General features: G+C 45.3%; 1 protein-coding gene across 4 annotated transcripts in view; it reads left to right on the top strand.

The window, feature by feature from the left end:
- Positions 1-4,024, top strand: part of LOC128111977 (serine/threonine-protein kinase PAK 2) — a 63,465-nt gene extending 59,441 nt beyond the window's left edge. For all 4 annotated transcript variants that reach the window (XM_052740583.1, XM_052740579.1, XM_052740580.1 and 1 more), the window contains one exon: positions 1,462-4,024. In XM_052740583.1, coding sequence (XP_052596543.1) covers positions 1,462-1,548 — 87 coding nt within the window. In that variant the 3' untranslated portion in view covers positions 1,549-4,024. The remainder of the gene's footprint in view (positions 1-1,461) is intronic.
- The last annotated feature ends 17,067 nt before the right edge of the window (positions 4,025-21,091 follow it).

Genomic DNA, 21,091 nt, shown 5'->3' with positions numbered 1-21,091 from the left:
GAGCACATTTGTATATGTAGACAGACATTATGGAGGTCAGAGGAAACTTGCAAGAGTTGGTTCTCTCCTTGCACCAAGTAGGTCTCAGGGATCGGTACAGGCCATTAGACTTGCCAGCAAGTGCCTTTACCTGCTGAACCATCTCTTCAGCCCTTAAAAAACAATTTTTAATTGCATAAAGTTTTAATCATAGTAGTAAGTTTTCTATACTAAATCAAATCTTGGACCTGTTCATTGCTGTCATAAGTATATTTATGGGTCTTAACTCTGTAGAACTATTTTGTCTTTATTCATTTATGTATATATGGCCCAGGCTGGCCTACAGCTCACCAGTGTGGTTGAAGATGGAGAATGATCTTGAGCCTCCCAAGTGCTGGATTACAGAGATGTACCACCATCCTCCTGTGCAGCGCTAGGGACTGAACCTGGGGCTTTCTGCATGTAAGGCAGGCACTCTGCCTTCTGAGCTATTCTCCTGGCCCCTTAAATCTGTAGATGTTATGCAGTTAGGAAAACTTATTGGGGGTTGATGAAATGGCTCTCTTGGTGAAAGTACTTTCCATCAAGCCTGAATACCTAAATTCTATCTCTAGACACACACACACACACACACACACACACACACACACACACACACACAAAATGTAATTTAAGGGGAAAAAAAAAAGGACAGGCTGGAGAGATGGCTCAGTGGTTAAGAGCATTGGTGCTCTTCCAGAAGCCCTGAATTCAATTCCCAGCAACCACATGGTGGCTCACAACCATCTCTAGTGAGATCTGATGCCCTCTTCTGGCAAAAAGGTATACATGCAGACAGCACTCATAGACATAAAATAAATTTTTAAAAAATTAAAAGAAAAAAAAAAGAGAGCTAGGCATGATAGTTCCCGCCTTTAATCCCAGCATTCAGAGGATCTTTAAGTGAAGAGGACAGCCAGGGCTACACCAAAACCTCGTCTCTAAAAGCCGAAAAGAGAAGAAGGGAAGGGAGCAACTTCTTAGGGAGTCGGCAGACATTGCTGTGAGTTTGAAGTCAAGATAAGCTACAGCTCAAAAATCAAAACCAGGGCAGGGGAGATGTCTGTGTATTCTGTACACTTTATATGTCCGTACACTCCAGTGCTGGCGAAACAGACAGATCCCTGGAGCTTGTAGCCAATCAGTGGACACCAGAGTCAGTGACAGACACAAGAAAAAGTGATAGAGGAGGGCTCCTGACATTGAACTCTGGCCTCCACACATACACACAAATATGAAAACAACGGACGGACACAAACAAGCTCATGCACACACACAAACCAACTCTCCTTGGAGCTGTAAAAGTGATATACCGAGTGTGAGAATTTTAGGAATCAAAGTACATGTTTAGTTTATTAAATAATGACCCATAGGTAACTTGGGGGGCTTTAGTTTCTAACTGAGTAACATTTCTGCACTTCCTTTTTCCCCTCCTTCTCGCAGCATCCCTTCCTGAAACTGGCCAAACCATTATCTAGCTTGACGCCACTGATCCTGGCAGCTAAAGAAGCAATGAAGAGCAACCGCTAACGTTGTCACTGAAGCCTCGTATTCTTCTGTCCATTTTCTAAAAGAAGTTTTCTAAAACATGAAATTGTTACTCTGAGGGGTGTAAAGACAGTCTGCATCACATGGAGAAAACAAGCAAACTACTATTTTCTAAAGATGACCAAGAGAAAATTGCAGTGAGAGAATTAGGACTTCAGATGAACCCCTGCTGTAGGGTCCAAAAGGAATCGTGGACTGCATTGCTAGCCTTACATTTCCAGCAGACAGCGCTTGACGTTTGCGTACTGTTCTGATGACTGCCACTACAGTAGATCTGTTTGTTGTCTCCTTTGGGGTGTTTCCATACTTGAATGGCAGATTCGAGGTGTCTGAGTATTTCATCTGCTGGTCTTCTCTCTCTCTCCTCTGTAGCCTTCCCTTCTCTGACCCGTTCCTTTTGAGTTTTTCTCGTGCCTAAATTCAAGGCAAGTGTGATAGGAACTATGTAGCTCTTTATATTGGCAAAGGAGCTTGACATGTTTTAACTTTTTATAGACGTTAGGACCAGCTGTTGTACATGTAGTAGTTCAGTTTAGAGCTTAAACTGAAAGGGGGAAAGTATGTGATTTTTACCTTTTTTAACAAATGTGAAAGAGTCAACTTTAGAAATTTCATGGTAGTGAGTTTGACATTTGTTACATGTATAGAAAGAGGACTAATAATCTATATTTATAACTAAATCATTGATACAGAGAAAATCCCACTGACTGTATGTTCTTACCATTTTTGTCTTTTCTGCCTGTTTCTCCAGATTTGGCTTTAGGAACCAAAGTGATCTGTTGTTCTTCCGCTCCGGCTTTACGCCTCTGGTGCCGCCCCTTCCCTCTCTTCCCTTGGAAATGAGTGTCTGTATATGTTGCGATTCTAGGTGTCGGCTTTTGTTTGAATCAACCCTTATTTCATATACACCCCTCCACCCTCTAGGGCAAGTAATAACCATTGAATTTTCAGAATTTAAAAGCTAAGAACTTTTTTCTATTTAAAGGAAAAGTATTTGGGAGTAGCAAAAACCAAGAGCGATTTGAACCTTGCTCAGTTCCTGGCTAGTTGTAACAATGAAATGTTCATGTTGTAGAGATGAGGCTCGCGGCAGTAGCCTGTAAAGACTCACCTGCTTTACAGTGTTCCCAACCCATTATCAATGTTTTACTGTGAGAGATGAAATAGCAAAGCACGTGGCGGGTCATTTGAGGTGTTGGGGGTACTTGAGTTTTTGTTTTTCCGGATGAGTAGAGTATTGACGTAAAAAACTGGAGAAAGAAAACCGCAATGTGCGTATTGATAGTACTACTTTTATTTTAAAGATTTAATGAAAGGTCTGCGACCTGTAGCATTAGCTGTTAGCCGGCCCTCCCCTCCTGTCTTTCCTCTGCTTCTCCTTATTGCGTTGTTGTTTGGCCTGTGGAGGAGGACTTGTCCGTTCTGCGTTCCTGGGGCCACAGAAGAGAAAGCAGTGTGGTTGGTTCAGGTGCCTGTCCCCACCGTCCCCTTTCGAAGAACTTAACACAGGCTTGCCACTCTGCACAGTAGAGATCATGATTGAATAAGTTTGCTCTTGGGGATACTTGGGAAAAGGGTCAGAGTTTCATTTCCTGTTGTGCCCATTAAGATATGGGGAAAAGCTGGGCGGTGGTGGCGCACGCCTTTAATCCTAGCACTTGGGAGGCAGAGGCAGGTGGATCTCTGTGAGTTCAAGGCCAGCCTGGTCTACAAAGAGAGTTCCAGGACAGCCAAGACTGTTACACAGAGAAACCTTGTCTTGAAAAACCTAAAAAAAAAAAAAAACAAACAAACAGGGATAAGAGGAGGTCTCTGGGGTTCTCATAATGAAAAGGTTTTCAGTGAAACTCAACATCTAGAGCACTTAATGACCTATTTTCCATGTGATTTCATTTTTTCTGTACTATATTTGGCCTTCTACAACTGTCACTAAATTACAGAAACAAACTGGTTGATTTCTGGTGGGATGCTGTGGTGCCCCTTGAGTTCCAGATGTGAGTATTGTTTGTAAACAGTTGTCTGGATAGATTATGATGGTGATGCTGCCGACAAAGGAGATGATGGAACTGGGTGTCTGTCTCATGACTGCTCAGGAAGGCACTCCATCCTAAGTCATAGAGACTACCTGTGACATATGCCAGTGCCCCACCTTATGCTGGGACTCCACAGGGCTTTCCCTCAACAGAAGCAGTTTGGGGTTTGTAGTTACAGTTTCTTGGATGGTTATTTGCACGTCCATTGCTGGCAACGGACTCTGTCACTCAGACCTGACTCCGAGGTTAAGGGAGCTGCACTGCTGTTTATTCTCTCCTGACCTGGACAGACTAACCTGTACTAGTTAATAGTAATGGTTCATTTGAGATGTGTCATTTTTAAACAAATAATCTTTAAAGCAATAGAGAATTGTGATTTATTAGTTAATTTTAAATTAAAATGTTGAGATCTTGTTGAAAGACAATTGTATGAATTCATGATTCATATTTTTTTAATAATTACCTTTTGTACTCTCGTCATCTCTTAGAGGAAGAAGCCCCATTGAACATGCTTTAGTAGGTAGTCGTCCTCTGTGTCGGCAGGAACTGTTCCTTCGCACTTGTCTGTGGTCTTACTTGGTGGTGGTCCCAAAGGTATCTTCTCTTGTTCCTTTTGCTGCCTTTACAGAACATGGTGTCCTACCTAGAACAGTAAAGAGTGACTGCAGTGTTCCACACCATGACCAGCACAGCTCTGCCTTCATGGGTTGAGTTCCTGGAACAAAGGAGGAATCCTGTTCCATTCCACATAAAATATTAAGCTGCTTGAAATGTATCCTAAACATGCTTTGCCTTTGACAGGCAACTTGAAGCTGCCTAGAAGTATTTCTTCATGGGCTCCTGTGTATACACTCTGTTCTTACCAGAATGCTGCTAGGCCTTAACTCTGGTTAGAGTTAGCAAGCAGGTGTTTAAACAGCATGCATCTGGTTTTGAATATGAGAATGTTTGAAGTATACTGAGATCTGTAGTCAGTAAACTGTCAATATTATGGGGCCAGCAAGCAGTGGTCAAGGGCATTTTCTGCTGAGCCTAGCCACTAGGATTTGAGAGAACTGACTCCTGCGAGTTGTCATCTGACCTCTATATACACTCACGCACACACAGAAGCGCATGTACATTCGCGCGCGCGCGCACACACACACACACACAGTCACATGGGTAAATGTAATTGTTCTTTCCTTTTTGAGACAGGGTCTCACTATATAGGCCTGGCTAGCTTAGAACTCATGTAGATGAGGCTGGTCTCAAACTCACAGAGATCCACCTGCCTCTGCCTTCCAAGTAGTGGGATGAAAGGCGTGCACCACCATGTCCTACACTTAAACTGTTTCTAATGTAATTTCAGACTGTAGTTAATGGGACTGGAGGTATAGCTCAGTGGTAGCTTACTTGCCTACCATGCACAAAGCTCCAGGCTTGATTCCCTAGCTCCAGTAAAAACAGAATCTAGGCCACTATTTGACATTATTGCATAATTTCAAATATAAAAAAATTTAGTTATTGCTAAAATCCAGTTAAACACTTGTATTTGGTTTTTCTAACAGAATCTCATAGCACTATACAAAACAGATGGGTCTTCGGTGCCACCCCTGTGCCTGTGATAGATATTCCAGTGGTCTTCTGTAGCCTTTGTAAGGAACTCCACACTTGCTTACCCCCTTGTCAGTCCATTCGGCGACCACTCTGGCAAAGATGCTGGAGTTAGGGGCAGAATCAAGCACTGGCTTGCCCTTGAAAGAGCTCAAGTCTTTCTCCTTCCCTGCTCTGTGTTACCCAAAGAGCAGAAGAAAAGACACAGAACCTTGTCAAACATGTTCATTCTGCATCCAAAAAAAAAAAAAAAAAAAAAAAAATTGGTTGAAATTCCAAATTTTTGCTTGGAAAATAATCACTTTTTCTATGTTTTTGTTGTCTTGTTATGGTAGGTAGAAATTGAGTTGGATTTTAAAAAGTAACCTATTTCTGTTTTATCTTCAAATTTTATATTGCCTTCTATTTTTAATTTAATCCCACATAATTAACTGTATTTTGCTATTAACTGCTGTATCTCATGACTGAATAATTTGTTCTTTCAGGGCTAGAAATAAAATTTCATGTCCATTTTTTCTTTTCTTAAATATCCACTTTTTGTCAGAATAGCATCAAAGAATATTTAAAAGTCTTAATAGGTTTCCAGCCAGGCAGTGGTGGCGCACACCTTTAAACCCAGCTCCTGGGAGGCACAGACAGGCAGATCTCTGAGTTTAAGGCCAGCCAGATCTATAGAGTGAGTTCCAGGACAGCCAGGGCTACACAGAGAAATCCTGTCTCAAAAAAAAACAAAAAAAAAAAAAAAAAGGAAAAAAAGGTTTTCAGAGAAAATATTAGCATTTTGAGGGGGGGCAGAGTTTCGCATAGCCCAGACTGTCTTCAAACTTGCTATGTAGCCTAGGGTGACAGACTTCCCCTTCCTCCTGTTCCCAAGTGCTGAGATTATGGGCATACACCACCACATTCAATTTCACACAGTGCAAGGAATTTGTACTATGCTAACAAGTACTCTACCAGCTGAACTAGATCCCCACCCTGTATGCTAGTGTTTTTAAGGATAACTGTTTACAACCAGTTAATGGTGTCATGGTACCATATTTGTTTGTTTGTAGCCCGAGCTGGCCTGGAACTTGATATATAGCCATGGTTTGTCTTGAACTCCTGATCATCCTCCTGCCCCACCTTCCAAGAGCTGAGATTACAGGCTGTGCCGCCACACTTGGCACTATCTTGACTCTACCAAAGCTCCAAATTAGGGAGGGTCTTTAGAGCCTGAGCAGGGGACTGGAGAGACGGCCCAGGGATGAAGAGTACTTAATCTTGTAGAGCATTCTCACAACCATCTGTGACTCCACTTCCAGGGGATCTGATGCCTTCTTCTGGCCTCCCTGGCCACCAGGCATGCACATAGTATACATACATCCATGCAAGCCAAACACTAATGAACATACAATTTTAAAAAATAAACCATGGTTAGACAGAAAACACAGTCCTTCTCTGTTCTAAATCTGATTCAGAATAAGCTTCTTAAAAACAGTTGTAGCCAAGATAGTAAAGTGCTTTACTTTAGTCAGTAAAGCACTTGCCAAACAAGCATGAGGATGGAGGTCCTGGCACCCACAAAAAGAGCTGCGGGGGTGCCCTGTACTTAAAATCTAGCGCTGAAGATGGGGTAGGGGCGGGCAGGTCCCTGGGGCTCTCTGGTAGCTGCTCCAGCCAATTCTGTAAGCTACAGATTCAGTGAGTGCCAGACACCACACTACCTCAAAATACAAGGTAAAGAGTAGCTGAGAGAGACACCTTACAGCAACCTCTGGCCTCCTAGTGCACATGTGGACACACAACCCACTGTCCTGGCTGCTGGGGGAAGCATTTTTGATGTGCTTGAGCACCTTAGAAACTAATGTTTACCTGGGTGAGGTACTAAGGAACTGGCCAGAATTTCTCTTGTGCACCAAGAACTCCCTAAGAGTGTATTACTTAAGACATGTCATTTGTAATGGATAGTATAACTTGAGTGTAACACCTGTAACACAAAAAGTCCACTATGAAAAAGCAGAAAATGTGTATTGTTTTAGGCTGGGGTACAAGGTATAAGCAATGATTACTTACGGTGTATTTATTACACTATTGGGTTTGGTTCTATTCTAACATATACATTTTGGGGATGGGGGACTTAGATGAATTAATGCACGTCCTTAACATATGTTATAACTTTATTTGTGCATATGTTTCCTTTAAAGTTTTTGTTAGCATATATTATATATAATGGATTTTGTTTGATATTTCCTTAATCTATATAATGTCTTTGATCTTAGTCACACACACTTCATAACTCTCATGTCACTAGTCCCTATTCTACTTCAGGTTTGGTTTTATTTTGGGGAAAAGACCCCAATGAACTTAATTATGGTTGCTTATAGGCACCTTACCAGTGACTAACCATGAAGAAAATGTCTCTCTTTCCCCAGCAGGCATTAACTGCCTGCAAGTCCCAGAGGTGGGGTGCTAATAAGCCACATTTACATACATTCATGAGTGCATGCATAATTTTGTTTCAGTGGCTTTTTTCTTGCAGCAAGGTCTTTTCTGTGCTCCCCAGACTGACCTTAAACTCCTAGAATTAAGTAGCGCCCTTACCAAGTAGCCACGGCCATAGGCACAGACTGCCAGACCTGCCTTCTGACTTTTTACAGCTCTCAAAGCATTTGCCTAAGAAAGGTTGAAAAGTGCCTCGATGGTTGATACCAACTGTTTCTGTGGCTTACTGTGTGCTTCTCGGTGATGTCTCTCTCATTTCCCCTCTATCTCAGCAAAACCACACTAGCCAACATCACCAGTGACCTCCTAGTTAAGTTTACCAGCCCTTTGTTGTTGTTGTTTTGTGTGCGCGCACCATCAGGAAGTCAGACAACAACTTGCAGGAGTCAGTTCTCCTTCCACTGCGGGTTCTGAGATTGAACTCAGGTCTTGAGGTTTGAGCATCAGAGCATTTACCATTGAGCCATCTGTCTGGCCCTTCACCAGCTCTCTTCAGTCTTTCTGAGTGACTTCTGTCATATTGGGCATAGCTGACTGACTCAAAGAAAAAGATTAAAGCTGTTGCTGGGCGGGAGAGATGGGCCAGTGGGTTAAAGTGCTCGTCGTGAGCACGGCTTGAGTTCAGATACCCAGAGCCCACATAAAGGCCAGATGTGTAGCCAGGTGGTGGCGCACACCTTTAATCCCAGCACTCAGGAGGCAGAGGCAGGCAGATCTCTGTGAGTTCCAGGACAGCCAGGGCTACACAGAGAAATCTTGTGGTGGGGGGTGGGGGGTGGAGGGGCGGGTCCTGGATGTGTAAGCAGGAGCATTTGTAATCCCAGCATGCCATGGGCAGGTGGGAGGTAGAGACAAGATAATCCCAGAAGCTAATGGGGTGTACTGATCTAGTGTACACAGCAGAAAAGGACACCCTGTCTCAAGTAAAGATGGTTTGCTTTGTTGTTTTGTTTTGGAGACAGGGTTTCTCTGTGTAGCGCTGGCTGTCCTGGAACTTGCTCTGTAGACCAGGCTGGCCTTGAACTCACAGAAATCCACCAGCCTCTGCCTCCCAAGTGCTGGGGCTAAAGGTGTGCGCCACCGCTGCCTGGCAAGAAGTTTTTGTTTTCTTTTGAAAAAAAGACTGTCTGAAGGCAGAAGTTGACCATCACCTGATGTTGTCCTCTGACCTCCACCTGCTCACTGTAAAGTCTGTGCCCACATTTACAACTACTCAACACAACACACATGGTATACAAGCGCAAATTGCTTGTTTGAGACAAAGACTCTACATAGCCCTGGCTGTCCTGGAACTGGGTGTATACACTACCTGCCTCCGCCACCCAAGTCCTGAGTAAAGCCATGCACGACTGCCCAGTGTGCACAAAATTTAAAAAGTGGGGGGGAGCAGGAGAGAAAGTGCGTGGAGAAATGGCCTCTCTTGGCCCCTTCTCCTTTTTACTCTCTTCTCTCCCTCTCTTGCCTTCCATCCCTCTCTCTCATGGTCCAGTTCAGACATCTTATGTTTCATGTATACCTTACACACGTACAGTCTAAAGACCTGTGTCTGTGACATGTTCCATGAGAGCCGAGTGTGAGGTTTTGTGGTACCATGTCAGTGCTCACAACAGTTTTGGAATTGGGCCATTCTGGATTTCTGATTGGGGCTGCTTAACCTGTTCCCCAAAGCTGCCTGCTACGTCACCTGCTGTCACTTTGCCTGGTTATGTTCCATGGCAAGTGAGACATTTCCTGCTTTGCTGCCTTCTAAAAATCCAAACAGGAAGAATGCCATGCACACTTAGTATCTTCACGCTTAGGTTTGGTTTTGCTTTTGAGACAGGATCTCACTATGTTGCCTTCAACTTAAGAGCCTCCTGCCTCTGGCTCCAGAATGGTCAAATTACATTTGTGCCCTCTTGTGTGACCTGCACACTCACGACACACAACACAGACACATAAATAATCTTTTTTTTTTTTTTAATGGCTCTGCCAGCAAGATCTAGCTCCGTGGGTTAAAAAAACTGCCATGGATGCTGATTGGTTCTTTGTCAAGTTGCTAGAGTCATCCGGAAAGAGAGAACTGCAGACAGTACTAGGGCATTTTCTTGATTAATGGCTGGTGTGAGAGAGCCCAGCCTCCTGGGGCAGTGCCACTCCCGGGCAGGTGGTCCTGGGTTGTATACAGCAAACTGAGAAAGCCATGGGGAGCAAATCAGTAATCAGATCCTTCCATGGCCTCTCTTCATGATGGATTATAAACTGTGAGATAAAATAAGCCCTCTCTTCCCTGAGTTGCTTTGGCCATAGTGTTTATCCCAGCAGGAGAAAGCACACTAGAACACCATACGAGCCTAAAGACCTGAATTCAGTTCCCTAAATCTACAGCGGAGAAGAGTCCTGAGAAACGTGATTTCCACGTTCGCCATGGCGCAGATACACCTGCTTGCTCTCACACACATGCCCATGTTTCACCTCCTCCCCTCCCCCACTTCTCTCCCTTCCACATCTAAATAAAACATTTAAAAATGCATTACCAGCTGGGTGGGGTTGCAGAAAGCAGTATTCTGAAAGCAGAGGTAGACATGTTCTGTGAGGTCCAAAGCTAGTCTGCTCTGTACAGTGAGTTCCAGTCCAGCCAGGGCTACATGGTGAGACACTGTCAACAACAACAAAATGCATTGCCACTAGAGAAAGGCTGTCTCCAAAAAAAAAAAAAAAAAAAGCCAAAAGGGGGTGGGTTTATTATTTTTGTTTTGAAACAGGGCCTCTATGTAGCCCTAGCTACCTTGTTACTAGACCAAGCAGACATTGAACTCAAGAGATCCACCTGTTTCTGCTCTGGAGTGCTGGGATTAAAGGCGTGTGCCATTATGCCTGGCCTCTTTGTTTGGTTTTTTGGACATAGTCTCACTGTATTTAAAATGGTCTCAGGCTCTCAGCAATCCTGTTATGGGCTCCTTCCTGAGTGCTGGGATTATAGGCATAGCACCCCACCCACATTGCAGTCTTTCTCAGTTCCCTTGTTTGCTTTTACATTTATTTACTAAGTATGGGCATGAGTGTGCCACAGTACGCATGTGGAGATCACAGGACGGCTTTTGGGAGTCCATTCTCGCCTTCCATCATGTAGGCTGTGGGGATTAAACTCAATTTGCCTTGGCGACAAGCTCCTTAACACACTGAGCCATCTTGCTGACCCCTCAGTTTCTTCACTTCCTTTTCCTATATTTAACAACAAAAGTGCACCCTTTTCAAAAACTGCTTAAAGCCAGGCATAGTGGCTCGTGCCTGTAATCTCAGTATTGAGGGGGTTGAAACAGGAGCTTTGCTGCAGGTCTGAGGCCAGCCTGGACTACAGATTGAGACCAGAGAGAGACAGATCACCTTCTTATCTCAGCAAAACCACGTGGGCCTTATATAAGATCAAGGGTTGCCTAGCTGGGCATAGTGGTGCATGCCTGTAATCATAGCAGTAAAGGAAGGTCAAGAGTTGAAGGTCTGGTGGGGACACTAACTTTAATCCCAGCACTTGGGAGGCAGAGGCCAGACTGGTCTACAGAGTTCCAGGACAGCCAGGGCTACACAGAGAAACCTTGTCTTGAAAAACCAGAAAGGAGGAGGAGGAGGAGGAAGAGGAGGAAGAAGAAAAGAGTTCTGAGTTCTAGTTTGGGGCCAGAGAGACAGCTCAGCGGTTAAGAGCACTGGCTGCTCTTCAGAGGACCCAGGCTCAATTCCTAGCACCCACATGGCACTTCACAGCTGCCTCCAACTCCAGTCTCAGGGGATCTGACACCCTCTCTGGCTTCTTCAGGCACCAGGCATGCATGTGGTGCACAGACATAGATGCAGGCAAGCCACCCATACATACAAAAATAAAAATGTTTAAGAGTTCAAGATCGCCATCAGGTGCATAGGAAGTTTGAGGCCAGCCTGGCTACATTCGAGTTTGTCTCAAAAGCAGTTCCCAGACAGCCAGGGCTACACTGAGAAACCCTGTCTCGGGAAACAGAAGGACAGTGGGGGAGGGAAGGAAGTAGAGGAAAGGAGAAGGGCGCAGGGCAGGAGTCAGTGATGTGGCGACCAGACAATACAAAGAACCAACGAGACAGAAAAGACCCACAAACCCTGGCCAAGAGAAGAGGACAACCCAGAGGCATGTGACTGGGGCCTCACCTACCTCTGGGCGCTGACCAGCTGTGTGCCGTGTGCAGCTCCCCACAGTGTGGTGTACCGCCCCTTTTCCTTTGCCTCTGCTCTGTCTCAGCTGTGGGGATAGTGTTTTCTTATTCCTGGGATGAAATTTGGAGCGAGAAGTCAAGCAGTTTTACTATCAAGTGGTGCAAATATTCAAAGGAAAAGCCATCGCAGCCCTGCCAAACTAGTTCAGAATACGTGGGGACACCCCAAATTCTGATACGAGCAAAGCCATACAGGCAAGGAAGAATTGTGAGGCAATTGCCCCCAATGACAGATCACTAATGAGCCAATTCTAGCAGTTTCTTTGTATCTTGAGTGAAGCAGGACTGTGCAAAGTTCATGACATTTGAAAAAATTCATAATTTCATTCATAAAAAAATTTAAACCAATTACAACTTAAAATATATATTTAAGCGGACTGGAGTCAACATCATTTACACGACGAAGTGACTCTATAAACAACAAAAACCACAGTAAGAATTTGTAGGCATCATGGTGGTGCAGGTCTTAATTCCTGCTACTCGGGATGCTGAGACAGAGGGATGGCAAATCCCATGACAGCTTGGGCTATAGAGGGAGTCTAGGTTAGCATGAGTTAGAGTGAGACCCTGCCTTAGAAAGGGGGAGAAGTAAACCAGGCGGTGGTGGCGCACGCCTTTAATCCCAGCACTCGGGAGGCAGAGCCAGGAGGATCTCTGTGAGTTCGAGGCCAGCCTGGGCTACAGAGTGAGATCCAGGACAGACACCAAAACTACACAGAGAAACCCTGTCTCCAAAAACAAAACAAAGAACAAAAACAAAAAAGAAAGGGGGAGAAGTAAGAAGTGGGGTGAGAATATTGCTTAATAATAAAGCATGTGCATAGTGTTGTGAGGTCCTGACCTCAATCCCAGGTATATGGAAGAAAGAGCTGGAGTCATGTACATGCAGTGGTACACTTAATCCCAGCACTCAGGAGGCAGATATCGGTTATTTAGGAGACTGAGGCAGGAGAGTTGTGTCTCAAAAAATTCTATAACAGACCAAAACTATGAATCATCTAGAAACAAGTAACCAAAAAATGTGTAACACTTGGGTTGGAGAATTGACTCATCAGTTAAGAGCACTGACTGTTCTTCCAGAGGACCAGTGTTCAATTCCTAGTACCCACAATGGCAGCTCAGAAGTGACCACTTCCAGAGGATCTGATGACATCTGGCCTCCACAAGCACCACAAATGTACCACATATGCAGGCAAAATCCTCATACACATTAGATAGATAGATAGATAGATAGATAGATAGATAGATAGATAGATAGATAAAATTTAAGTATATGACACTTTACAGAGAAAATATGAGGATTTGGTTGGAAGATGTAATTTGTACTGGGAACTGCTTATGGATAGGAAAGTTTAAATTGGGGTTATTGAAGAGAAAATGTGGTACGGTACAACCGGGGACTGGGCATGTGGCATGGTGGTACATAGATGGTGCCAAGCTTGCCCAGGGCCCTGGGTTTGATCCTGAGCGTTGCACACCAAACAAAGAATCGGCCTGAAACACTGGTTTGAAGTCAGGATACATAATCCCTGGAAGACACAAGGTCCTAAAAGTTACCCATACTAATCTAGCCAGTTTTTCCTCTCCAGTGTTTTCTGTTTGGTTTTTGGTTTCATTTTGAGACAGGGTCTCTCTATGTTGAGTGGCCTGGAGCTTGTTATGTAGACCAGGCTGGCCTCAAACTCACAGAGATCCACCTGCCTCTGCCTCCAGAATGCTAGGACCAAAGGCACGTGCCAGCCACCATGCCAGGCTTTGCTTTTGTTTTTACGGTATATCTATTTCAGGCTGTCCTGGTATGTAGCTAAGGATGAGCTTGACTAGCTGATCTTCCTGCTTCCACCTCCCAAGGATTGAGATTGCAGGCATGTGCCACCAATACCATGTGTACTCTGCATGCTAGTCAAGCACTTTACCTAGTCAGCTGCATAACCAGACCCCCTTGCTAGTCAAGCACTTTACCTAGTAAGCTGCATAGCCAGACCCCCTTGCTAGTTAAGCGCTTTACCTAGTAAGCTTCATGACCAGACCCCCCTTGCTAGTCAAGCACTTTACCTAGTAAGTTGCATAGCCAGACCCACCCCCCAAGACACACTCCCGCTTTTTGTTCATTTCTAAGACAGAGGTTCATGTATCCCAGGCAGACCTGAAACTTATTGTGTGGCTGAAGATGACCTTGAACTTTTGACCCTCCTGCCTCTACCTTGCAAAGAAGGGATCAAAAACAAGTACAGCAATGCCCAATTTAGACAATACTGGGACCAAACCTTTGTGAATGTTAGCCAAGTGTTTCACCAACTGGGATCTAGCCATTTCTTTATCATAGTTTAATTTCTTATTACATTAATCTGTGGTGAATATGTATGGTCTATTGTGAGCCTGTCTTGTGGGGCAGCGAATGTCCTGTGACAAAACATGCCCTGGGGAGACACAACGCACCTCTACTCACTCCGGATATCTGGAGCCCACGATAAACCAAAGTATGGATCCCACGGAAGTCCAAGTCCAACTTTGTGAACCAATGAGTTTCTTTTTTTTTTTTTTTTCATGATTTAATTTCATTTGTGTTCAGTCTGCATGCGTGTCTGTGTGAGGGTGTTGGGTCCCCTGGAACCAGAGTTATAGACGGTTGTGAGCTGCCATGTGGGTGCTGGGAATTGAACCTAGGTCCTCTGAAGAGCTGCCAATGTTCTTAACCGCTAAGCTATCTCTCCAGCCCTGAACCAATGAGTTTTGTTGGAGTTATTAACAGGATTATGGGTGAAGGGTTACTTACAAGAACAGAAATTACTCAAAGGCATCTGCAACACCCCAGCACGGCTGACAGACAGCTCACAAAGCTGAGCACACTGCACAGCCTACAGACAGCTCAACAGACCGGACAGTGTCCTTTCCAAGTGACTCAGTTGGTGGAAACTTCCAGGCAGCTGGTTTCTGCTTCTTCCAGGTAGCTGGTCAGTTTCAGGGACATACTGAAATCTAAGGAGCTTCCCTACAGGATGCAATGTTTCTATCTCAGAGGAAACTCTTTTCCAACAGAGAAAGAAGGCACAAACTGAGTTTGAAGACTGGCCCTGTTCAGAATTGCATTTTAAAATTCTCTCTCGCTCTCGCTCTCTCGCTCTTCCCATCTCACATTGTAAATGTGGACATCAACTTCCTGTAAGACAACTTGCCGGAGTGGGTTCACACCTCCCACCATGTGAATTCCAGGAATTGAACCAAGATCTTCAGGCTTAGCAACAAACACTTTTACCCACTCTGCCCTGTCACGGCCCCCACAGACACTTTTGAGACTGTAGACTCTGAAGGGAGCAGAAAGAAAGTTCGGGTTTGCACTCAGTTTGTTCATGCTTAGGTGTCCTAGATCCCTTCCCATTACTGTGAGGTGAACCTAGGCTCTCACACATGCTAGGCAAGTACTCTACCCCTAAACTAGGTTCCCAGCACCTTTTTTTTCCCCCTACTTTTTGAGACAGTCTTGGTACATTCCGAGCTGGCCTTCAATTCACTGTAGCCTAGACCAGCCCAGGATCTTGCTGCCTCAGCCTTATGAGAGGCTGGAATTACAGGCCTGTGCCACCAAGGCAGACATGCTTGGGTTCTTTCATGAAAAGGTTCTGTGAATTAAACAGTCTCGGGGCTGGAGAGATGGCTCAGCAGTTAAGAGCACTGACTGCTTTTCTAGAGGACCCGGGTTCTTTTCCCAGCACCCAGGTGGCAGCTCACAACTGTCTCTAACTTCAGTTCCTGGAAACCCTCACAGACATATATGCAGGCAAAATGCCAATGCACATAAAATAAAAATAAATATAAAAAATAAAATAAAAAAACAGCCTCCCTGCCAAAGTATAATGAAATCAAGTATTAAACGGGAGGTAGTGGTGTATTGCGTCAGCATTGTGGCAGAGAGGAGGATCAGGAATTTGAGGCCAAGCTCAGCTCCACCAGCTTGAGACCAGCTTGAGCCACGAGACCCTGTCTCAAAAAAGGATGTAGGCTCAGCAGGTAAGGCACTTGCTACCAAGCCTGACCTGAGTTTTGTTTCATCCTTGGGACCCACATGGTAGGAGAGAACCAATTTTTTTTTTTTTTTTTTTTTTTTGAGACAAGGTTTCTCTGTTTAACCCTGGCTGTCCTGGAATTCACTCTGTAGACCAGGCTGGCCTCGAACTCACTGAGCTCTGCCTGTCTCTGCCTCCCGAGTGCTGGGATCAAAGATGTACGCCACCAGTGCTGGGCTCCCAATTATTTTTTTCTAAAACATTATAAATGCTTTATTCTAATCTTTTTATTGATTCTTTGTGGATATCATACCATGCATCTGGATCCCACTCACATCCCTGTCCCTTCAAGTCTGCCCTCGGACCTTGCAACCTCCTCCCCAAGAGAAAACAAAGTAAAATTAAAAGAAAACTCCCATCATGGAAGCTGTAGTGTGACTCAGCGAGTCACGCAGTACACCCTCTTGTCCATACAGCTTTACTTGGAAGTGTTCATTGCAGAGATGATTGGTCTGGTTCAAGGCCTCTGGTTTCTGCTACACTATCGATACTGGGACTCCTCTTGGATATCCTGTTGTTGCCCTGTGTCCTGGAGATCCTGCAGCTTTGTGTCTGCAGGACCCGTCAGTCCCTTCACATGCTCCAGCAGATCACAGATGGGGTGGGTGTGGGGAACTCATACTCCTGGTTCTGGGCCTGGGTGGTTGATGGGTTGGTTGGTCAGCTCGCCAGCTCTCCCCCATCTCCAACACCAGTGCCAGCTCTCCAGCACCACCCCAGCTAGCTTGCCCTATGTGGTAAGCAGCAAGGGGCGGGGCCAGCAGAGACCCAGTTCCTACAACTGTTCTCTGACTTCTAAATGTGCACCACACCGCATACACAGCCACCGGCCCGCAGAAATAAATAAATGTTAACAAGCTAAAAATAACAAAAGTCTCAAAACAGAACGGAAAGGAAACCAGAAGGAAAGACAAAGGACGAAACTCACCTGGGGGGAGTTCTAGCATGTGGGATTCTGCGCACCTCCTAAATGGGGTGTGGTGGTGGCGCACGGCTACAATTCTGTCATTTACACAGTGGAGAATCAAATGTGCAAGGTCATCCTTGATGTGCTGGAGAGTTTTATGTCATTTTGACACGAGCTGGAGTCATCTGAGAGGAGGGAACCTCATAACACTGGGCTGTTCTGCCTGGCGGTGGTGGCGCACGCCTTTAATCCCAGCATTCAGGAGGCAGATCCAGGCGGATCTCTGTGAGGCCAGCCTGGGCTACAGAGTGAGTTCCAGGAAAGGCACAAAGCTACACAGAGAAACCCTGTCTCGGAAAAAAAGAAGAAAAAAAACAAAAACAAAAAACATTGGGCTGTTCTTTCTTTTTTTTTTTTTTTTTCTTTTTTCTTTTTATGAACATTAGTGTTTGGCCTCATGTATGTCTGTGTGAGGGTGTCTGGTCCCCTGGAACTGGAGTTACAGATAGTTGTGAGCTGCCATGTGGACACTGGGAATTGAACCCCGGGTCCTTTGGCAGAGTAGTCGGTGCTCTTAACCTCAGAGCCATCTCTCCAGCCCCATAAGGCATTTTCTTAACTAGGGATTGATCTGGGAGGACCCAGCCCATTGTGAGTGATGCCATCCCTGGTGATCCTGGGTTCTATAAGAAAGCAGGCTGAGCAAGCCATGAGGAGCAAGCTGTGGAGGCAATACAGACTCCATCTTAGAGAAGGGCCACCATCTCAGACCACCTGCTGTACTCAGTTCCAGGAAGGAATGTGCCATGACAACTCGAACAGACACAGGGCAGTATGCTCCTGCAGACATTCTGTCTTCGGTTTATGGCCCTTGAAGATATCTAGATAATACTGTTGAGCAGCCCAGATAATCCTGCTTGGCAAGTTGTGATTCTCCACCAAAAATCCAACCCAATAGCTTCAAATGTGGTTTTGTGTGGTGGTATTGTGTTCCCCAAAATATTGTGCACCCTAATAAACTTATCTGGGGTCAAAGAACAGAACAGCCTCTAGATACAGAGGCTAGAAAATGGTGGCACTCACACCTTCAATTCTAGCCTTCTGCAGGGCTGGAGAGATGGCTCAGAGGTTAAGAGCACTGAATGCTCTTCCAAAGGTCCTGAGTTCAATTCCCAGCACCCACATGGTGGCTCATAACCATCTATAATGAGATCTTGCACCCTCTTCTGTATACATAATAAATAAATAAATCTTAAAAAAAAAATCCTAGCCTTCTGGAGGCATGGATCTCTGTGAGTTCAAAGCCACACTGGAAACAGCCAGGCATGGTGACTCACACCTTTAATCCCAGGAAGTGATGTCAGAGGCAGAAAGGTATATAAGGTGTGAAGACCAGAAACTAGAAGCTTTTAGCTGGTTAAGCATTCAGGCTTCGAGAAGCAGTTCAGCTGAGATTCATTTGGACAAGGACTCAGAAGCTTCCAGTCTGAGGAAACAGGATCAGCTGAGGAACTGTCGAGGTGAGGTTAGCTGTGGCTTGTTCTGTTTCTCTGATCATTCAGCGTTCAACCCAATACCTGGCTCTGGGTTTGATTTTATTAATAAGACCTTTTAAGATTCCTGCTACAGTTTTGCACCAAAAGTCTAGATCAATAGTTTCAAAAAAATCACTTTGCCCCATATCCCTTCTACCCAATCCCAAATTGCCAAAGCATGTAATTCCTGGCTTGTGGTTTTTCCCTATAAAAACTCTCTACCCCTGGGCCCACCACAGCTGCCACATTTCCCTCCACCTGCCTTGCAGTGGCCCAGGTTCGAACCTGACAACAAAAGGACCCTTATGTGCTTGCATCGGAAACTGGCTCCTTGGCGGTCTCTGGGGGTTTCAACAAACGTGTGCAACACAAGCCAGTAAACAGCACGCATCCATGGCCTCTGCACCAGCTCCTCCAGGTTCTCGCCCTGTTTAAGTTCCTGTCATGACTTCCTTAGATGATGAACCGTGGTATGGAAGTGTAAACCAAATAAACTCTTTCCTCCCCAACTTGCTTTTGGTCACGGTGTTTCATCGCAGCACTAGAAACCCAGACTAAGACACTTGGCTACATAGATTGAGACCAGCCTGGGATACAAGGGATCATAGCTCAGAAAGAAAGGAAAAAAGGGAGGGGGAGAGACAGGGAAGGGAAGGGTGGAAGAAAAAACGTCAGGCCTCGATTCTGTCACACATCTAGAAGTCAATAGCAGAAGTACGCGCCCAGCCTGTCTGACCGTTCCTTGGCCAGCTCTTCAGGCCTCTTAGTACTCTGCCTATACCCAGTCTGAAGGTTCAACTGAGGCAGAGAAGGAAACAGAAGCCTGGATTCTGTTACCTTTAAAGATGGCGTCATGTAACTGTAACCATGGTACCAGAGTGTGTATTGCCTGTCAGCACAGTGAGCAGAGACAGGCATTGAATCCTTGAGCTGTTCCTCAATTCCAGAGAGCTGGCAGGTTGAGACAGTGACACACTAGCGTCTTTAAACCGCCGCCTCACCGTGTGGGCTGTAGCTTAGTGAGTGGAGTGTTTCTCACGGTACAGATGAGGCTCTGGATTGGTTCATTAAAGACTACCAAATACGCCAGGTGCAGTGGAACACACCTGGATGTAATCCCAGAATCTGGAAAGTGGAGGCAGGAGGATCAGGAGTTCAAGGTTATAGTCGGGTACGTAGTGTGTTCAAGGCCACCTGGGCTATGTGAGACTACCTCCAAAACAAAACAAACAAAAACATGCTATGCGCTTTAGAAGGAGGGGAGCCAAGGCAGTCAGTCGTTCCAAAGTTCCGCTTTGCCTCTCTGGTCCGGTAGTTAGCCTTGTCTCTGAGATTGCTGATGTTGGTGTCTCTCATTATTATCTCCTACACCCTTCCTCTCATGACGGTCTCTGCCGTAGAGCTTGCCTGCTCCCACGGCCGCTGAGACCTACCATCCTTCTGAGGCAGCTCCTGGGTTCAGTCAGAACAGACACACCGTTAGATGTGTCCATGTCATTTACAGTGTGTAAGTGAAGGTTCCTTCCTACAAATGTGTGTCTTTGGAAGACAGAGGGTGGGTGAGATGGCTCAGCGGATAAAGGCTTTCGCTGTCAAGTCTAACTCCCTGGGTTCAATTCCTAAGACCCACATGATGGGAGGCAAGAACTGACTCCCACACGCTCTCTGACCAGCACACACGTGCTCTGGAATGCATCCCTCCGTAAGCAAATGTAATAAGTTATAAAATAACTCTTCTAATGAATTTCTCGTGCAGAAAGATAACTCAGCACCTCAGTGTCCCTCTTGAACCCCAAACCAGGACGTTTCTTCTAATTTTTAAAAAATTAGCTAGGAAGTGGTGATGCACCTTTAATCCCAGCACTTGGGAGGCAAAGGCAGGCGGGATCTCTGAGTTTGATGCCAGAGAGAGTTCCAGGACAGCCAAAGCTACGCAAAGAAACCCTGTCTTGAAACAACAACAAAAAAAATTAAAAATTACATGTATTGCCGGGCATAGTGGCACATGTCTTTAATCCTAGCACTCTAGAAGCAGAGGCAGGCAGATCTCTATGAGTTCAAGACCAGTCTGAGCTACACAGTGAGTTCCTGGACAACCAGAGCTACATAGTGAAACCCTGTCTCACAAATAAAAACATGACATTTATTGTGTGTGTATATGTGTGTGTGTGTGTGTGTGTGTGTGTGTGTGTGTGTGTGTGTGTGTGTTCTGGTTCCCTTGCTGTTGCTGTGATAAACACTCTGACCAAAAGTAGCTTACGGAAGGAAGAGGGTTTATTTGATGTTAGACTTGAGGTCACAGTCTGTCACTGAAAGAAGTCAGGGCAGGAACTCCAAGTGGCTGAAGGCAGGATTTCTTGCAGCTCCATTCAGCATGACCTCTGACCAGGAACTCACATGCAGGAAGTGCAATAGAAACTATCCAGGAACACTGCTTGCTGGCTCATGCATGCTCTCCTAGCTTTCTTATACAACCCGGGGCTGCTTGCTAAGGGATGGTGCCACTCGGAGTGGATTGTGCCCTCCTTCATCAATCAGTAGTTCAGACAGCCCCCATAGCTGAATCTGATCAAGGCAGTTCCTTAGATGAGGCTTCTCCTCTTCAATGGCTCTAGGCTGTGTCAAGTTAACAATGCTAACCAGGTCAGTGTGTGTGTGTGTGTGTGTGTGTGTGTGTTGTGTGACAATATTC

Source organism: Peromyscus californicus, unplaced genomic scaffold (assembly GCF_007827085.1).
Source record: "Peromyscus californicus insignis strain IS unplaced genomic scaffold, ASM782708v3 Scaffold_16__1_contigs__length_79575227, whole genome shotgun sequence".
Classification (NCBI taxonomy): Eukaryota; Metazoa; Chordata; class Mammalia; order Rodentia; family Cricetidae; genus Peromyscus; species Peromyscus californicus.
The sequence above is the reverse complement of the archived record's forward strand: the minus strand, read 5'-3'. Positions and strand labels throughout refer to the sequence as shown.